Raw genomic sequence first — 17,068 nt, 5'->3', positions numbered from 1 at the left:
ACTAGCTCAGCTATATCCACCGTCTCGCCCTGTCAACTGCCTTCATTTATTACACCCCTAGGAGCAGTTTATGATGTCAACCAGGTCATTACTTATGACAGTGTTTAGTCAGGCTTCCTTTGCCATAATATAAATGTCCTAGGCTAAATCACCAGTCAAGGCTCCTTGTTCTGGGAACACACTGTCCTTTCTATTTCAAATGCTTGGTCATTTGCATCTCTTCCAGGAAGACTGTTTAATCAGCTGGCATGGCTGTGCAACCTTGATGAAATTGCTCTGTGATTGATCATTCTGACATTTTGTAGCCAATATGGGTGTAAATACGAGTAGTATATATTGCCTAAGATACGTTAGTGCACTTAGGCTGTGTTGTGAAGTCACGGATGGTCGGTATGTTACTAACTGTCCAGCTAAAGCAAGATTTTAATCGAATGAAGCCATATTTTTCACAATTGCTGTTAAATGTCCAATATGAGGCAATAGTCATCTATACAGGTTTTCATTTTTCACTAGCTGCTTTACATCTGCATGCACAATATAGTAGGTAGTGGACTTTTACAAAAGTTTAAAAGAAGGTATTGCCCTTTGATGTTCTGTATAGCTAACATTTGATATTTCTTTCTCTGTAAAATTGAACATAAAAGCGCAACATTTTGATATGAATCAGAGCTGTTAATTTGATCTGTCCGTCTCAAACTAATCAGCCCAAACAGCTAATAATGTCACAGCTGGGTTTTGTGGCAAAACAACAAACATAAACAGATCTCTTGCTCTCTCCAAGGTTCTGGAGCCTGATGCGGCTGAACATCTGTTTGGCTCCCTGCTGCCAGACATGGTGCAATTAGCACTGAGAGCATCTGAGCTCTGTACCAAGGTAAGAGCCATCACTAACCAATACACACTGGCTCAGTGGTCTGTGACATAGTAGATCACCGCAGCAGGTTGATCCCAAAGGTCATGACATGACAAATGATCTTGTGAAATAGTTGTAGAAATGGTGAGGTCAAGGCATGTAGCTATTGATTGTCATTTGTCCAATGTTTTATAATGTTTTTGGTCATCTGGTTGTTAGGTGTGTGAAGTGCAACGTGTGTTTGCAGCTGGAAAAGTCTCATTAAAAATAGTTTTGTGTATTTTGTTTGGCCAATCATCTAATTTTAGTTTGACATCTGTGTGTTAAACATATTTCTAGTTTGATTAACTTAACACTGAACTTACGCGCACACATACTAACATCACCAAATATTGTTTTAGGACAAACCTGTTTGTTTGGTAATATTTGTATGTGTGTGCGTCACTTTCAGTGTTAAGTTGTGCGTGGCAATCTGTGTTGTAGGCCATCAAAATTAAACACACACAATCTGCACATGAATAGCATAGAAGGTTGTGTCACCTGTTACAGTGTAACTGTTCATTTCTGTCCCCCATAATCATTTTTGCAATTAGTTATTGGATAATTGTTTAATATTTATATAACAATTGAGTAGCTAGTCTAAAATGTATCTACAATTCGATTGATGCTGTTGAAAACAATGGTCTGCATTTGAGGTGGAGAGATTAAAACTAAACTGCATGGGCTTTTACATTGCTGATCTACTGCAATATAAGAACCACTTAAACAGCTTGTGCATTGAATTGAAGTGAGTGTGAGTGTTAAATACTTGAAATCAACTATTATTGCTGTGTTGTTTATAAATTGGTAATTTTCATTTCAATTCAATTTTATTTATAGTGCCAGTTCATAACAAAAGTTATCTCATTGCACTTTTCATAGTAGTCCTTGGAATATTTCAAACATTTTGGCCATGACTCCTGTTGATCTATAGTGTTAATGCAACAAGCTCTCCCCATTACAGAATTGCTTACACGGATGCACTGTTAATTTATAAACCCACAGCCTTTATTAGGAGTCTGTATCTCTTGTGAGCAAAGATGGATGTTGATTGTAATTATGATGGCTGATTGAAGAAGCACTGGGTGGTGCCAAATTAGTACATACTTCAATGTCTTGTTTGGTAAATTCACAAAACAAATTATTTTGACCTTCCTCAGTTGTACCTCTGCTCCTCCTCTAGCCGATACCCCTACTCAAGAGAGGCATGAACCACTCCATCACCATGTCTCAGGAGCAGGTGGCATGTCTGCTCGCCAACGCCTTCTTCTGCACCTTCCCTCGACGCAACTCCAGAAGTTCTGAGTACTGCAACTACCCTGACATAAACTTCTTCAGGTAATGTAGGGATGTGGTAGTTTCATACATGATGGTTAAAGTTACACAGTCGGCTTGTAAATGATTCTGCCGTGACAACTAACTTAATTTCCATGAGGGGGCACTACTGTATGTGCTTTCTTCACTAATCATTATATCTTGTGGCTGGGTGTTAAAGCAAGTAACATTCACATTATATGTACATTTAATTACACAAAGAGCAAACACTGTTTTATAATGATAGTATAATGATCAGAGACAGTGATCAGCTTGACTTATTTACACACTGATCTGAAAGATTTTTCAAAAATAGACAGCACATTAGTCACTGTTCATTTGAGCATTTTTAAGAGCCACTGAGCTTTATCTTTCTGTAACCACATTTTAAAGCACAGGGCAGATGTTTCCTTTAGCCTGCTCTGCTTACCAGAGCTATGCAATACAAATCTATTTGATGGTCATTCTGTCCTTCTCTGGTACTTGTCAGTTTTACCAGAAGAATGAATACAAATATGACAAAGAAGAGGGGAGCAGGGTCTTTTTTAATCCCTGCAACCTTGCACTGTGGAGATCGTCTGGGTGGTGTAATGCAAAATCAGTCTGCAGATCACTGCTTAGTCATGTCTCTCATCTCTGTTGGCATCGCAGTGTAATTACCTAAATGGAAGAGGGAATTAAATTAACATTGACTCAGATAGCTGCTTTTCACAATGAAGAAGGCCATTGGCTGTTTCAATGGCATCAGTATTTCATTCACATAAAGGTTTGTCTGTGATTTTTGAAAGGAAAGTCTCGTTTAGCCTGCTACTAAAAATTGTCCTGAATCACCAATTTGGTGCGAGCCAGATATTGAATGCTTTGAAATGTGTGTGTGTGTGTGTGTGTGTGTGTGTGTGTGTGTGTGTTTGCAGTTTTTTTTATCTGTAACTTTTGGTCTGTGGGATTTTTTTTATATATATATATATATGTTTCTCATGACAGGTAGAGGAAATATAAACAAAGCTTTTTATCTGATGATGTTCTTTTATCTCGATGCAGACTTATTTACATTGCGATAAAAGAGACTATTTTTTGGGGAGCTTGATTGAACATCGGCTCTGTCATTCAAAGTGTTCTTCAGCAAACTTTAATATTTTATCATGAAGTGCATTTAGCTCAAACAGACTTGTTTTTTTTGAGAAATGTTTTCTTGTGCTGATGATGATGAAACCCAGCTGTTACACATATTGTAGTCACTTAAACCCCTTTTCTGAGTTACATCATATCTTTCTGCACATCTGTGGGGGGTGTATTGATGTTATATTCACCAAAGACCATATTGCGATTTGTTACTAAAAGCCTACTCTCACTAGTGGCTAGCTTATGTCAAAGATGTTTGCCCTGAGGACTACATGGAGCACGATTGTTTCTAGGGACCACGCTGACAAAAATATAAATGAATTCAGGAGTTGACTTCGATGAATGAGTTTCCCTGCCCTTGAAGGGCTCTCAGTGCATCAAGCCTTTGTCGTTATTTCATTTCACTCACATGAAATGTCTTTCTCTTTATGATAGCATGTGAAGCAGGCTGCTTGGTTCTTTATGGAGTTTGCTTGAGAGGGAGATAATGGGCTTAGTGTTGAAAGTGCATTCAAACCCGCCCGCTGCACCTCTACTACCAGCTGCTTTGTGTGTGTTCGTTTGTGTGTTATTTTTCAGGGGGATTGACCTTTTGCCTCCTGAGGACTCTGTTGCTTAAAAGGGACACAGGGCTTCTTAATGTATCCCCAAGGATGGAGCCCTGTTTCTCCTCTCTGTTCTTTTTTTTTTTTTTTATATATATTTGTGTGAGTGCTGTGAAGTGGCACATGAGTGTGACTCTGTGATGGCAAGCCTGAGGGCAGCTCCATTGTCGTAACAACGAAAGAACTCCTACATAATCGGCTAGTGACTGAATGGGAAGCTGAGTGAGAGATGAACTAATTCATATCAAAAGTTAAAGCATGACTGAACTCACATGGCCAAAGTGGAGGTTGTGTCTCTATGGCACTGATTATACAGAGAGTCATTTTTCCTGGTCTTAGCTTGTCTAATAATTCGCAAACTGAACTCATAGAGTTGGTAGTGATGCCATGTCTAACTCACTTGCTTCATAGAAGAGGAACATAATAAAGTCTAATATCAACTGGAACTGAATGAAATTCATTATCTCTTCTTTCCCCCAGGCTGTTTGAGGGGTCTTCATCAAAGAAGATTGAGAAGCTGAAAACTCTGATGTGCTATTTCAAAAGTTTCACTGAGGAAAGTAGGTGTTTAGATTTCATTTATAAAATTTTGCATTGCACTGCAATACATTGTAATTGATGTAAGTTAAGACAATATTACAATATTGGCATGCACAGCTAGAGCTTTCTACAGCACAAATACATTATGCTAAAACACAGAATATGATATGCTGGTCCAAATAAAGAAACTATATTGCACTATATTCGGCATTGGTTCGCCCTATGTCACCTCTAAGACTGTGATGGTGCTTCCGCTTTCTCTATACAAACAACAAATAATTGATCACAAAAAATAATACATTTCTTGCTTCATTCTTTGCTTTTCAGAGCCTACAGGACTTGTAACATTCACACGAAAAAGCTTGGATGAACCTCTAAATTGGAAAAGGTGGAGTAAAAAAAAATAGTAGTAGTAAAATAGTAGTATGTCAATTGTTTCTCTCAAAAAGCCCTGCACTCTGCAAAATTCAGTAGACCCTTTGGAAGCGATCAAAGAGCCATTGTGTCATCTGTAGTTGATAAGTGGAAAACAATTCATTCCTTGTGTTTCAGCTCAGAGACTCTGCTCACAAAGCTCCACATTACTTCTGAAGGGACCATTGAGGATGATGGTTATGGAATGCTTCAGGTAAGATGCAGAGGAGGAGAAGTATATCAGTAGTGTTCACTTGTGGAAAGAAAACATGATAGTGTGATTTACCTAGCAGATACACCTAGTGTGATTGACTTTACCTAGCAGGATCCTGTTATTTTGCTTGAAGGAGCTATTAGTTTGAGACATACTCCTCCTTGTGCTTGGTTCCCATCCTCTTTGTCCCTTTGTTGTAGTCAATCACTGAGCCACCGCATTCTGGAGTCTTTCACCCAGAATGCTTACTACTGCTGAAAAGGCCTTTGAGGGAGCCCTGTGACACGTCGCGGGGAGTGTGTGCTGGGACTGGGGTCGAGGCCTCTGAGCCTTCTCTGCTCTGTCTTGGCCGTGCTTCCTGTACACTGTCAGGATGGCCCGCTCTGCCTTTCACCTTTTGTTTGCCTCCAGTTGCCACAAGCTGACAGTTGATGTGCACACATGACCAGCTCCGGGGCACGCTGCGGGCTGGATTGATGGATGCTCTGCCGGGGTGGGGGTGGTGCTGACAGCCTGTCAAAGCAGAGTTTGGAGGCTGGCTCGCTGTCCCAGAGTTGAGTGACCAGTTTGGGGAGATCTGCTCTCAGACTGCTGCTTGCCCTCTTGCTGCTTCTTCCTGGTGTTGTGACGGGGTTGGACTGGGCTGTCTAAAGGCCAATGAGCAACAACTGTCAGTCCTGAAATTGGATTATATGTTCCGCATGGCGGCTTTCTGACTAAAACAATGACGCCTGTGTCTGAGCTGAAATGATGAGATATGTTTTTTTTTTTGTTTTTTTTTAAATCATAAACAGGCCGCAATCAACAAGTAAATCAGTGTCACCCATAGATCTGCCCTCAAATCTGAAAGAACACAAGCAGCAAAAGATTTCACAGGCATCAGTCAGCAGTAAATTTAACAGTGTGTTGTGACTGGAGGGAGATGTTTACTTTGGACTGTTGGATTGTTCTCTTGTTTTGATATTTGCTGTTGGCAGCAGCACACTTAAGTGCAGCTTCTCTGGAGAGCTCATTTTGGCATGGGGGACAGATGTCTGAGTAATGCCAGCACCTAAGGCCACTTCCCCAGTCAACTTGTCAGGAATTCTGTCACAAATAAAAGAAAAAGAGCTGGGAACCTTTCATGAGGTTTTTTACTCACCTTCTGTCCAAGTTTGGGATATATATTTCACAGTCAAAGAAAATGAGGATGCTAAAGAAAAAACATGTGAGTAAAAAAGTCTGTAAATTTCACAGGGGATAGATGTTCTGTAGTGTTTTCTTCATCAATGATCTGTCTTAATTTGCAGGTTGATTTTGCCAATCAGTTTGTGGGAGGAGGAGTAACCAACGCTGGTCTAGTTCAAGAGGAAATCCGTTTTCTGATCAACCCCGAGCTCATTGTTTCTCGCCTCTTCACTGAAGCCCTGGGTCATAATGAATGTCTGATTATCACAGGTCAGTGATCAAAAACTCTCCCACATGTTGTTTAACAATCATTTTTTACTGAAGGAATCCAACTATTCAATTATTAATGATTTAGCCCGTTGATCCAGATCAGATCAGTAATGCTCCGGCTTCACATTTCTCATACTTGACCTATAATTTGACAGAAGAAACATAATGGGCGTTTCGAATCACACACAGCATGGAGTACAGATTGCACACTAGGGCAGTTTATTATTTATTCGATTAGTCGACTAGTCACAATTATTTTTGTCACCCCCTAACCCTACCTCTAACCCTAATTAAACCATTTAACTAATTAAATATCTTTTAAGTGAATTACTGATGTCCAACACACAGCCTAACTAGCTCACGTTACCATTAAGTGAATGAGGTTTTCTATTCAGGATGAACACTAGTATCAACACCAGGGGAAAAATAGCGAAGAAGACCACACAGCGTAGGATACTCCTGTAATTCACCCAAAACAAAAAACACATTAAAAGTAACTACTATAACCACAACTGTACACTAACAATGTATTGTTTATTTAGAATAATAAAGCAACAGTCCCCTTTCATAATCCTTTTGTAGTTTATTTTTCCAAAGTGCTTATAAGTTTTAAAAGTGGAGAATGTTCTGTAGGCTACATCACGAGCCAGATGTTCCTTGATTTACTTTAAACCGTTACTTAGATTGTAATGACAGAATAACAGTGGTACGAACATTTAAACTATTTTAAAGTTGTGGCCTTTCCTCTGTTACTGTGTTGTTGCTGCTGCAGTGGTCTGTGTAACTGGGACCAGAGGGCACATTTTCGATTTCCCCATCAACTTTCGTAAAACTGCCAATATTCAAGTTCTACACAGTTGATTTCTCGCCTCAAAACCTCTCAAAAGTGTATTTAGTGATGAAATAGCGTACAAAACTTGTGAAAACAAAAACCCCTCTGCTGTTAGCCTCTTTCTCCGCTGCTTTCTGCTTCTCGCATGAAGTCATGGCAGACAGTGGAAGCGATACTGCCCCTGGCCCTTCCTGTAGTGCATTGCAGTTACAAATGAACAACCAGAAATGTTCTTAATGAGAAGATTGCTATCTCTCCCTTAAACAGCATCTTTGTAACGACGTGCCGACAATGAAATTTCACGTTGACGAATTTTTTTAATCGACGTTGTCAATCACGTCGACAAATCCTTGCAGCCCTATTGCACACCTTCAATTTACCCCGTCCTGGCTCAGCAAGAGGCTAAAGGATGTTTGTGGCAATTGCCCTGTTTTCTCCATCTGTCCTTGTCACATGTTTCCTTTTGATTGGCTGCAAAGGGGAGAGTCTCATCAGTCGGGAGTTGGAAATTGGGCTGTCCTGATTGCTCTGTTGGGTCTTTCTGTTGAGTAATTCCCGCTGACTTCAGTATTGAGTGTTTGCAACAAACAGGCTTGGGACAGGTAGAACCCAGTAACAAGAGCTAGACTGAAGGAGTCTCAGCAGGAGGCTGATGGCTCCTGTCTGTTTTTTTTTCTTCTTTTTTTTTTCTGTCTGACACTGTTGTGGCTACTTGATTGCATTTGATGAAGAAGTTAGAAAACACAAGTTTTGTAATATAGTCATAACTGAAGGACACCTGCACAAGTCCAGTTATCATTCTGCAGCAATAAAAATCATTTAAATCAGCAATATGTGGATTTTATATCCGGGTTAGTAAAAATGCAAGACTACTTCTATTTAAATGTATGTAGGGAGTCATTTATAAGTTCGCCATATCTGAATGCATGTTATACTTGACGTTAATTAAATAGATGTGTGCAAGAGTAAATGATGAGCTAGAGTCCAAGTCAAGTCTCAAGTCTCTTGTGGTTATAATGAATGTTGTATCACCTGCTGCGTTCAGTCCAGGCTGTTTATAATACTGCATAGCTATGAGGAATTCTGTAACTGTAACCTGTTTTTCACTTCCAGAGCACACCCATGTAATATGCAATGCAATTAATGACAGCTTATTAACTTCTGTAAGTCAGCACCTCCCGCAGACTCTCAAACCCAGCGTAACATTACCTAAATAAAACTGTTAATAAGCAATGACTCTACAACTAATAAACTATTTATTATAAACTACTTATAAGCTTATAAACTACTGTAAGTCAACAACCCCCCAGACTCTCAAACTAGTGTAACTTTACAACTAAATAAAACTGTAACTTTACATGATCAACAATAAACATGTAACCTGTTTGCAGCCACCGTTAATAATTGACGTGATGGCAGCCACTGGGACATAAATGATTACGTTAATCGACCACCACAACTTTGGCAAGTAAACAAACATTCTCATTCATCTTTTCATAACATAGTCAGAGTTAACCTTAGATGGCCAATGCTGAGCTAAACATGTTTACTAACCTCAGGTTACTAACCTATTTTGCGTCCAGCGCTTGTTGTTGGAAGTTTTAAAGCCAAAGTTTGTGATGAATAGCACAGAAGCTGCCAGTGTTGTCCTCTCACGTAAGGCCGCACGGATCAGATAAATAGTATGTGTTACGTAAGACATTTCCTAAAAATAAACTCAAGGTCAAGTCCCCATCTCTGCCATAAATAAACTGCCTTCACGTTGGGTAACATGTGGGTTGGATTAGAACAGGAAGTGAGGCAACAGAGCCTCCACCCTCCTGATCAGCAATCATACCACTGCATCAGGTCTTCTCGCTTTGGCGGTCACCTTCAGACTTCTTGCTGGCCATCTATCCCTAGCCTCCACTTACGCCACTTAACTTTATTACTGGGCCCCCAGAATTAATTATAGCTGGAAGACCTGCCCGAGACCCGCTCTGCTAATGGACTCTTCCATTCCATCATCTTTATTAGACCCTACCCACATCTCTTGTCTCCCCCTATTGTAAAAGTCCAAGCCTTAGCTGCGTCGTGGCCATGTGGTAGATCACATTCCCCTGCAATACGTTTTGGCATACAGCGGAGAAGCTAATGGATGTACCGTGGCACTGAAATTTACGAAAGTGCCCTGGCCTAATTGAATTTTCCTTGATTGCTAGATATCTGGCTGCCATTGGGCGGTCAAAAGTATAAATAGTATCAAGGAGAATTCATATTATTCATTGATTGCAGTACTGACCAGAAAATGCGATACAAGATTAATGCAAGCAGGAGATATAGGGACATTTTCCTGACAAACACAATCTTGCTTTGTCTTATTTATTTCTCAGTGTGAATGGTGGTTTAACATGCTTGAAAACATCCTTCGGTGAAACCAGTGGTGGCTGTATTGATTATTCTTTTTTTCTTTTTGAAAACTTCTTTTTGACAATATTTAATGTTTTTCATATTTTAGACAACTAAGATTTTTTTTTAGGTGTGAAACAGTTTTATCCTCGTTTGTTCTCATGCAGATGTCCTGCTCGTGCCTTGACATGACAATGAGATGCGCTTCTGACCTTTTACAGTCTCTGGTCCACCGCAAATAAGAGACACTTCGTTTTTTTATGAATTTACACATGAATGGAACAACCTTCAAGAACATTGTGAATTATACCTGCTGATTTTTATGCAACCTATTTGGTTGTTTAGAAAACATTTCTAAAAACCATGACACACATTTCCCTGCCCAAGATTGATCTGCTTCCCACTAGAATTTTTGAATGACAAATGGGTTGCATAAACAATCTAAATCATAAGTCAGATTGTTTGTGAAGGTTGTTCCTTTCAAATGCAAATATGGTTGATCATAGAGTTTTATAGTTTTGGAAGACCAGTAAAGGTCAGGTGTATGCATAGTTAGGCGGAGCGTTAAACTTCATCAGCTATGCAAACATCTGTCTGTGGTATTTCATAGTGAACTAACGCCCGCTAGAATATTTAAAAAATATTTAAGTAACTTGTGATGTTTCTTCACACATCATTCATATTGCATCCATAAAATGTTAGCCAACCTACTTTATGTTGTAGATACTGAGTTAATTGTGTTGTTTTGATAGTCATTGCAATATGGAATTGTACGTGCGTCTCATTAGAGGACCTCCAAATAAAGTAGATGAGATTTGTTTGCCACTTATAATATTATACAATATTAATAACATACCCACATAAGGATTGGCACACTCTGGTACTGAACAGCACAAACAAACAAGAGATTCTGTTATCCTCTGAGTGAAGATATTTCGTTGTGCTGTTGTCTGCCATTTGTAATAGACTATACTTACTTATCTAACATGCAAGTTGCTAATTGTGCATCAGAATGGAACTAACATATTTACACTCACTTGCACACATTGGGAGCAATTTGGGGTTACCTAACTTCTGAATAGTGGATGACCCGCGTGACCTCCTGAGCTACAGCCAGCCGTTTTGTGCCAGTTTACTGTCTTACGAACCAGCAAAGTATACAGTCTTGAGATATCAAGGCTGTATAGTCGGTAATCTTGATACAGATGTTGTAAATTGTAAATATGTGTTGCTGTGGTTGTAAAGAGGTCATATTATGCTTTTTGGCCTTGTCCCTTGCTTTTATTGAGTTATATCTATTTTTTGTGCATGTAATAGTTTTACAAAGTGAAAAAGTCCACCCCAAAGGGAGTTCCCATCTGTCACAGAAAACACTGCTCTGGACTGCCTGAAAACAGCTCGTTTATAGTCCAGCCTTTTCTTCCGCTTTCTTGTGAAGTCACAAGAAAACACGCGTCATAATGCTCGCCTAGCGGCTAGTCAGGTACAACCTCAAAAACACCAGTGGAAAAACACACTGAGCTGCAGCACACAGTGACAAGATGTCCGCCTGCTGCCTCTCCTCTTCCTTCCAAACATTAGCTACCCTCCAGGCAGTCAATGGACATAAACTTGTTACTGTGACATAGAGACAGAGCTCAGTTAAAACTTTATGGATGAAAGACACATTTGTTACAAATTAATAACTCGCCACTCAAAACTCCCTCAAATTCTTGCTCCACTCAGTGTTGCTAAGCTTGTAAGGGGAACAAGTACAGCTGAACCAAAGCCGTGTTTACCGGCTTTTCAGGACCCGCCCTTCTCTGCTTCTGATCGGCTAGTACTCCTTAACTAGGTACTGCACATGTGCAACTCCCAACAAAGAGAGAAGTGAGATGCATCATTCCATAGCTAAAATGGAGCGTTCAACACACAGGGTGAAAAGAGGTGCTGCAGCAATGTTCAGTGTGACAAAAAATATGGTGTTTTTTTTTTTTTATGAAACCATGGAAACCTATTCTGGTACAACCACTAAATAAAAATGATGAACCTGAAAATGAGCATAATATGGCCACTTTAAGCGACTGGAAGATGAACTTCACTGTGCCATTATAATGTCCTGGAAAAACACCTGGCCAATTTTCGACACCATAACTCAGGAACAGAAGGGGAGATTGTGACCATATTTCACAGTTGGTTGGACATTGAATAGGTGACACCTCTGACTTGAAGGGCTTTGTGACCTCAAATAATTTTTTAGCCATAATTTAAGAATGCATTAGTTCATTTCAGCTTCCACACACATAGTTGGCAGAGGCATACACCCTCGGGGTGGTAATTCTAGTTACTTAAAAGAAAGCAAAAAGCAGGCTGATTATTAGTGTCTGTCAAGTGGACTGCGCTCTAGAGATTCCCTCCCCCCATGTGCACCTTGTAATACCTGCTGAAGCATCTCAGTGAGTGCTCTTGACGACCAAGTATTAATGAGCGGTAATGAATGGGAAGTTAATATGTGGCCTCATTTGTGTGACTGTGCTGTTGCCTCCCCACCCTCCACTCCCCCTTTATGGGTGGTGAGTGTTCCCCTGTGGGCTGGCGGTCAGTCGCTGCATCTCACATTGTGTCAAGGGGGATAATAAGTTGACCTTCCTCTTGTCTGGAGACAGCTGCTCCTGTTTCATCTGATCACATCAGGCAGTATGAATACAGACTAGGGCTGGACAATAAAACAATAATTATCGCGATATAATTTTTTTTCAATAACAATATAAAGATTCAATAAATGTTTTATAAGTGTTTATTCACTTGAATCATACGTAAATTATGACTTCATTTTTTTATTAAGATGTTTATTTTGTTGAGGAAGAAGGACTGAAAAAAGCTTTTACTTAATTTTACTCAAAGATTTTATCATAATTGTTTTGAATGTTCTGCCTCAGATTTGTGAAGTGATCCACTGTTTGGCATCAAGTGTTGACCATAAAGAATAGTTTAAACCACAATTAACCATCAGGTTTCTTCAACTCTCACTCAGGGGCAAAAATCAGCCTTTAAACTCGAAAGAAATAACAGTTTGATACTTGTCATGAAAATTATCGATTTGTTATTTGATTGTTTGTATAAATAAATATTTGAATATCTTTTAGATGGTTCTTCAGGAGCATGTTGTTGGTTTTACCATATGGTAATCTTTTTAGCATAATTTATCCACCACTTATAGTATATCAACAGCATTCATATAAGAGTTTATAAATCTCTGTTTAATACAACTAGCTACATGAAAATTATTACACATATATTTAAACCTTTTGTTATTTCCCTGAAACCATTTTTTTCATTTATCATCATTGGAGGCTAAACTGAATTATATGTGTCTTCTTGACACAGGGTAATCTTACATGCCTTTCAGCATTGCCACCTAAATACAACTGGTATTTTTAAGTTTTTTTTTTAAAAATTCTAACCATGTTTAAAATTCAGGATGTAATGTTAATGCTTTTCAGTGGTGTGTGACTAATGTCCCTGTTTGTTTTTATAGGTACACAGCAGTACAGTAAATACATAGGCTATGCTCAGACCTACCAATGGGGTGGCAGCCATCAGGACACAACTCCAAGGTATTTATTGAACCTAGATGCTTTAAAGACCTTAAAATGCTTAAATAATAACTAAATGTATGTTTAGTAACACCACGCCTACACCTTTGTTACAACCATGCTAGCTCATGGGAGGGCAGTTTCGGTTGATCCAAACTGAATTATGTCAAAAACAATTGGATGCATTTCTGACCTTTCATCTAGCACCATTATTATCATGTACCAGAAAAAAACAGTGACAGAGCATGCTTTCCGTCAGCAACTTCCAATTTCCAACATGGATGTACCTACGAGTAATTATTGCCCCATTTGACTAAAGCCCAGTTGTTGTTTTTTTTGTACATAAAACGGTGCAAAAGCGTTTCTTTGGTTTGTTTCAGGGATGGCTGGCAGAGAAAGTGCACAGAGATTGTGGCCATTGACGCGCTGCAGTTCAAGAACTTTTTTGAACAGTTTCGCCCAGAGAAAATCAACCGAGAACTCAATAAGGTTATCTTATATTTTTCTTTTAATCTGTATTTCCTTTTCATGTCACAAAACGAAGAGAATTGGGTTGTGCCTTTTGGTCGTGTCCTTGGCAGTGGTTTAGATTAGACTGTGGATTAGATGAAAACACCTGAGAACAAAAAAAGATGTAATAATAACTGAATGGTGAGTGTGGGGGCAATCTACCACTGCTCTTTGATTTTACTTTGTGATCTTCTATAGTCATGTCTCTTTAACAGTGTATAGCTGCAGTAATGTTTATTTGCCATTTTACTTCATGTTTGGTTTGTACATATTTAACGATTTTAGTGTCGGTCCATTTGGTTGATAATCAGAGCTGTTCCCAACTTTTTTCAAGGTAAATATTGAATAGAATTATAGATATGTGTCTGTATGTAATACAGACAGATAGACTGTCATATTTGTAGAGAATGAGCTTAATCTTACTCATTACACGATCCAGAATGAATTTTAATGAACATAATAGACCTCACGGCGATTAATCACAATTATTAAATTTACATCAAAGATTTCTTAAAATGAGAATCCTTGCATGTCTGCAATCTTTGTAGCCAGAGATGTCCATTCATAATACAAAATCAAGATGTTGATGCTGTCAAGTCTGCTGTCAAAAAGCATGAAGGGTTTTTGACAGCTCTGACAAGGGTGTGAAGAATGCACCAACATGAAGATCAATCCTGTTTCGAATATTGTTCAACTGTCATATCTGCCCTTTCACAGGAAAAATCTATGACTGGTCAGGGGGAGGATGGGCACTCACAATTCATTTTCTCTATTCACTTCATTTCCCATGGGAAAATGAATGTCCAGGGCCCCATCAGATCTTTGATTAAACATCTCCTGCTCCTCCTAATTAAAAATTATTTCCTATGCGACATACAAGCCAGCTGACATGTTTCCATGAACGTGGGTTTAGCGCATAATGTGCAATTAATATGTAAGATAGTATGAAAATGTTGTGTAGGCCTGGTTCTTATAAAAACATACCAGTGATCTGCAACAATAGGGTAATCCCAACACTTGAGGCTCATCAGAGCTGATTCCGCCATTATGTACCAAATGACATATCATTCCCCACTTACATGAATGGCCCGGCCTCATGTGGCTGACCATTTGATGTAATGTCATCAAAAGTGATTAATTCACAATTTTGATGACGGAAGGGCTTTTCTTACAGTAAGGCAATGGCGGTATCTGAAATCACTCCCTTTTTGCTACCAAGTGCATTATATTTATTTTTCGCCACTTTTTAGAGTGTCCAAGTTCTAAATGTAATAAATAATGTAATTTAAGCTCTCAATAATTCACACAACTGAACAAAGATGTATTGTTCACAGCATGTATACTACTTTGTGCAAAAATCCCATAATGATGATTCATAGTGCTTACTCTTCATTTAGGCCTACTGTGGCTTTGCTCGTTCTGAGGATCAACGGCAAAATCTTGCGGCAGTGGCCACGGGGAATTGGGGATGCGGTGTTTTTGGGGGTGACGCACGTCTGAAAGGTAAGTACTGACATAGGGCTTCCGTCAGTAGAGCTTGTGGGGAAAAAAAGTGCTCCGACCATCTTTGTGCACTTACCAGTCTAAGCAGGCTCTCTTTCCTGGATATAACGGAATAAATTTCAGATTGAAAGGCTCCAGCAGATCAGTGTGGGCATCCATTTGTCTTCTGGGAATGCGTTCATTAAGGTTAAAGCCTATTCGCCGTCTTCCTTCTATTGATCAAATGACAAAGTTAATATGTTTCATTAATAGTGAAATTGATCGCCTGCTCGGGTTCATCAATCCGTTACAGCTTTCTGACTGAGCCTTGTATCACTGTCACTGAGCAGGGAGCTTCAGGAGAGTTTATGCTAACCGTTTGCAGTAGTAGCTGTTTCTCACTTTCTGCCTGACTTAGAGCCACTGTGCTTGCAAACCGGACATACACCCATGCATATTTATTAATTAGCTGTAGCAAGGTACATCCCTCCAAAGGCACAGGCACCTACTGTCTGCTTAATGACACGCCTCCTGGGGAGAGCTTTGTAATTCAGATGCTGGGTTTACATTCTGTGGCCTTACATAGCCACCTATTTTTTAATTGTCAGATCATTTTTTGAGGAAAGCAGTTGCAATGGAGCCAGGGAGAGAAACTGCTGAAGAGTAGACATATTCAGCTTAGCCACCTTCTGAAAATGTTGATTCAGTTTTGCTCATTAACTTGCCACTTTCCCAACCTTCATTAATCAGCAGACATACTTTCCAGTCTCTTAAAATATTCACAGCTCTCCGGGGCCAGACCTGGCTTCCCTTTGTAACTAATCCAGAGTTCTCAGTGGGGGTGAGACCTATTCCCGCGATTACTTACCATTTACTGTACATGCCACAGAGGCTGGTGCCGCACACTTTTAATGGTAACATCAGCTCCTGGATGACTCTTCTGAACTCTGGTTATTTAAATATTTATTTTTAAAAATTAAAATATTAGAATGTGTAAATTCGCCCAAAAAAAAAGCCTTCAAATGAATGGCCCTTTTACTTTATTACGAGACTATATAAAGAGATTTTGTGCCACTCTCACTGTTTAAGTTTAAAACAGGCTTCTTTTCCTCCAGCTCTGCTCCAGATGCTGGCAGCTGCTGAGGCGGGTAGAGATGTGGCCTATTTCACCTTTGGTGACAGCCAGCTCATGACAGATGTCCACAACATGCACTCTTTCCTCTCTCAGAGAAACATCAGTGTCGGTAAGGCAAACATCCGCTGTGCCTGCTTTTTGTTTTTAGCAATTTTTTTATTCCACTGCCAACGGTGTGATGCATAAAATAATAACACGATTAATTATGTTTTGGAATACTATTTCCTCTCAGGATTCTGTTAAGAATGATGTGATCTTGGGAAACAATGATATGGCTAATTATTATTCCTGAAAACATTTTGGCTTGCTGTAACATCAGTCCACTGTAGACTCCATACAACATTCACAATCTCCATGTTTCCATCACAGGGGAGGTGTACGATCTCCTGAGGCAGTACCACAGCTCAGTGTGCAAGAGCTGCCTCGGTCGGCGCCCTGAAGTCAGCCTCTACTCCTTCATCTACCAACAGGTCAGCTCCTCCCTGGCGCCACAAGACTCCGACGGGGGCTTGGCCAGACAACACGTCCCCGCAGACTGCCATTGAGGTCAGGTGGCTGATGAGTCACCATGTTTTACCGTTGGATACTGAATTAAAACATTATCAGTC

At 39.6% G+C, this 17,068-nt stretch overlaps 1 protein-coding gene across 5 annotated transcripts in view; it reads left to right on the top strand.

Annotated features, from left to right (window-relative positions):
* LOC123982735 (poly(ADP-ribose) glycohydrolase) overlaps window positions 1-17,068 on the top strand; it is a 22,906-nt gene extending 5,838 nt beyond the window's left edge. For all 5 annotated transcript variants that reach the window (XM_046068527.1, XM_046068526.1, XM_046068525.1 and 2 more), the window contains exons 8-18: window positions 782-874; window positions 2,076-2,230; window positions 4,414-4,493; window positions 4,801-4,861; window positions 5,026-5,101; window positions 6,391-6,538; window positions 13,276-13,354; window positions 13,714-13,822; window positions 15,241-15,346; window positions 16,441-16,569; window positions 16,830-17,068. In XM_046068527.1, the coding sequence (XP_045924483.1) occupies window positions 782-874; window positions 2,076-2,230; window positions 4,414-4,493; window positions 4,801-4,861; window positions 5,026-5,101; window positions 6,391-6,538; window positions 13,276-13,354; window positions 13,714-13,822; window positions 15,241-15,346; window positions 16,441-16,569; window positions 16,830-17,005 (1,212 nt within the window). In that variant the 3' untranslated portion in view covers window positions 17,006-17,068. The remainder of the gene's footprint in view (window positions 1-781; window positions 875-2,075; window positions 2,231-4,413; window positions 4,494-4,800; window positions 4,862-5,025; window positions 5,102-6,390; window positions 6,539-13,275; window positions 13,355-13,713; window positions 13,823-15,240; window positions 15,347-16,440; window positions 16,570-16,829) is intronic.

This window comes from Micropterus dolomieu, linkage group LG14, assembly GCF_021292245.1.
Source record: "Micropterus dolomieu isolate WLL.071019.BEF.003 ecotype Adirondacks linkage group LG14, ASM2129224v1, whole genome shotgun sequence".
NCBI lineage: Eukaryota > Metazoa > Chordata > Actinopteri > Centrarchiformes > Centrarchidae > Micropterus > Micropterus dolomieu.
Note: the sequence above shows the minus strand (reverse complement) of the source record. Positions and strands in the feature narration are given on the sequence as shown.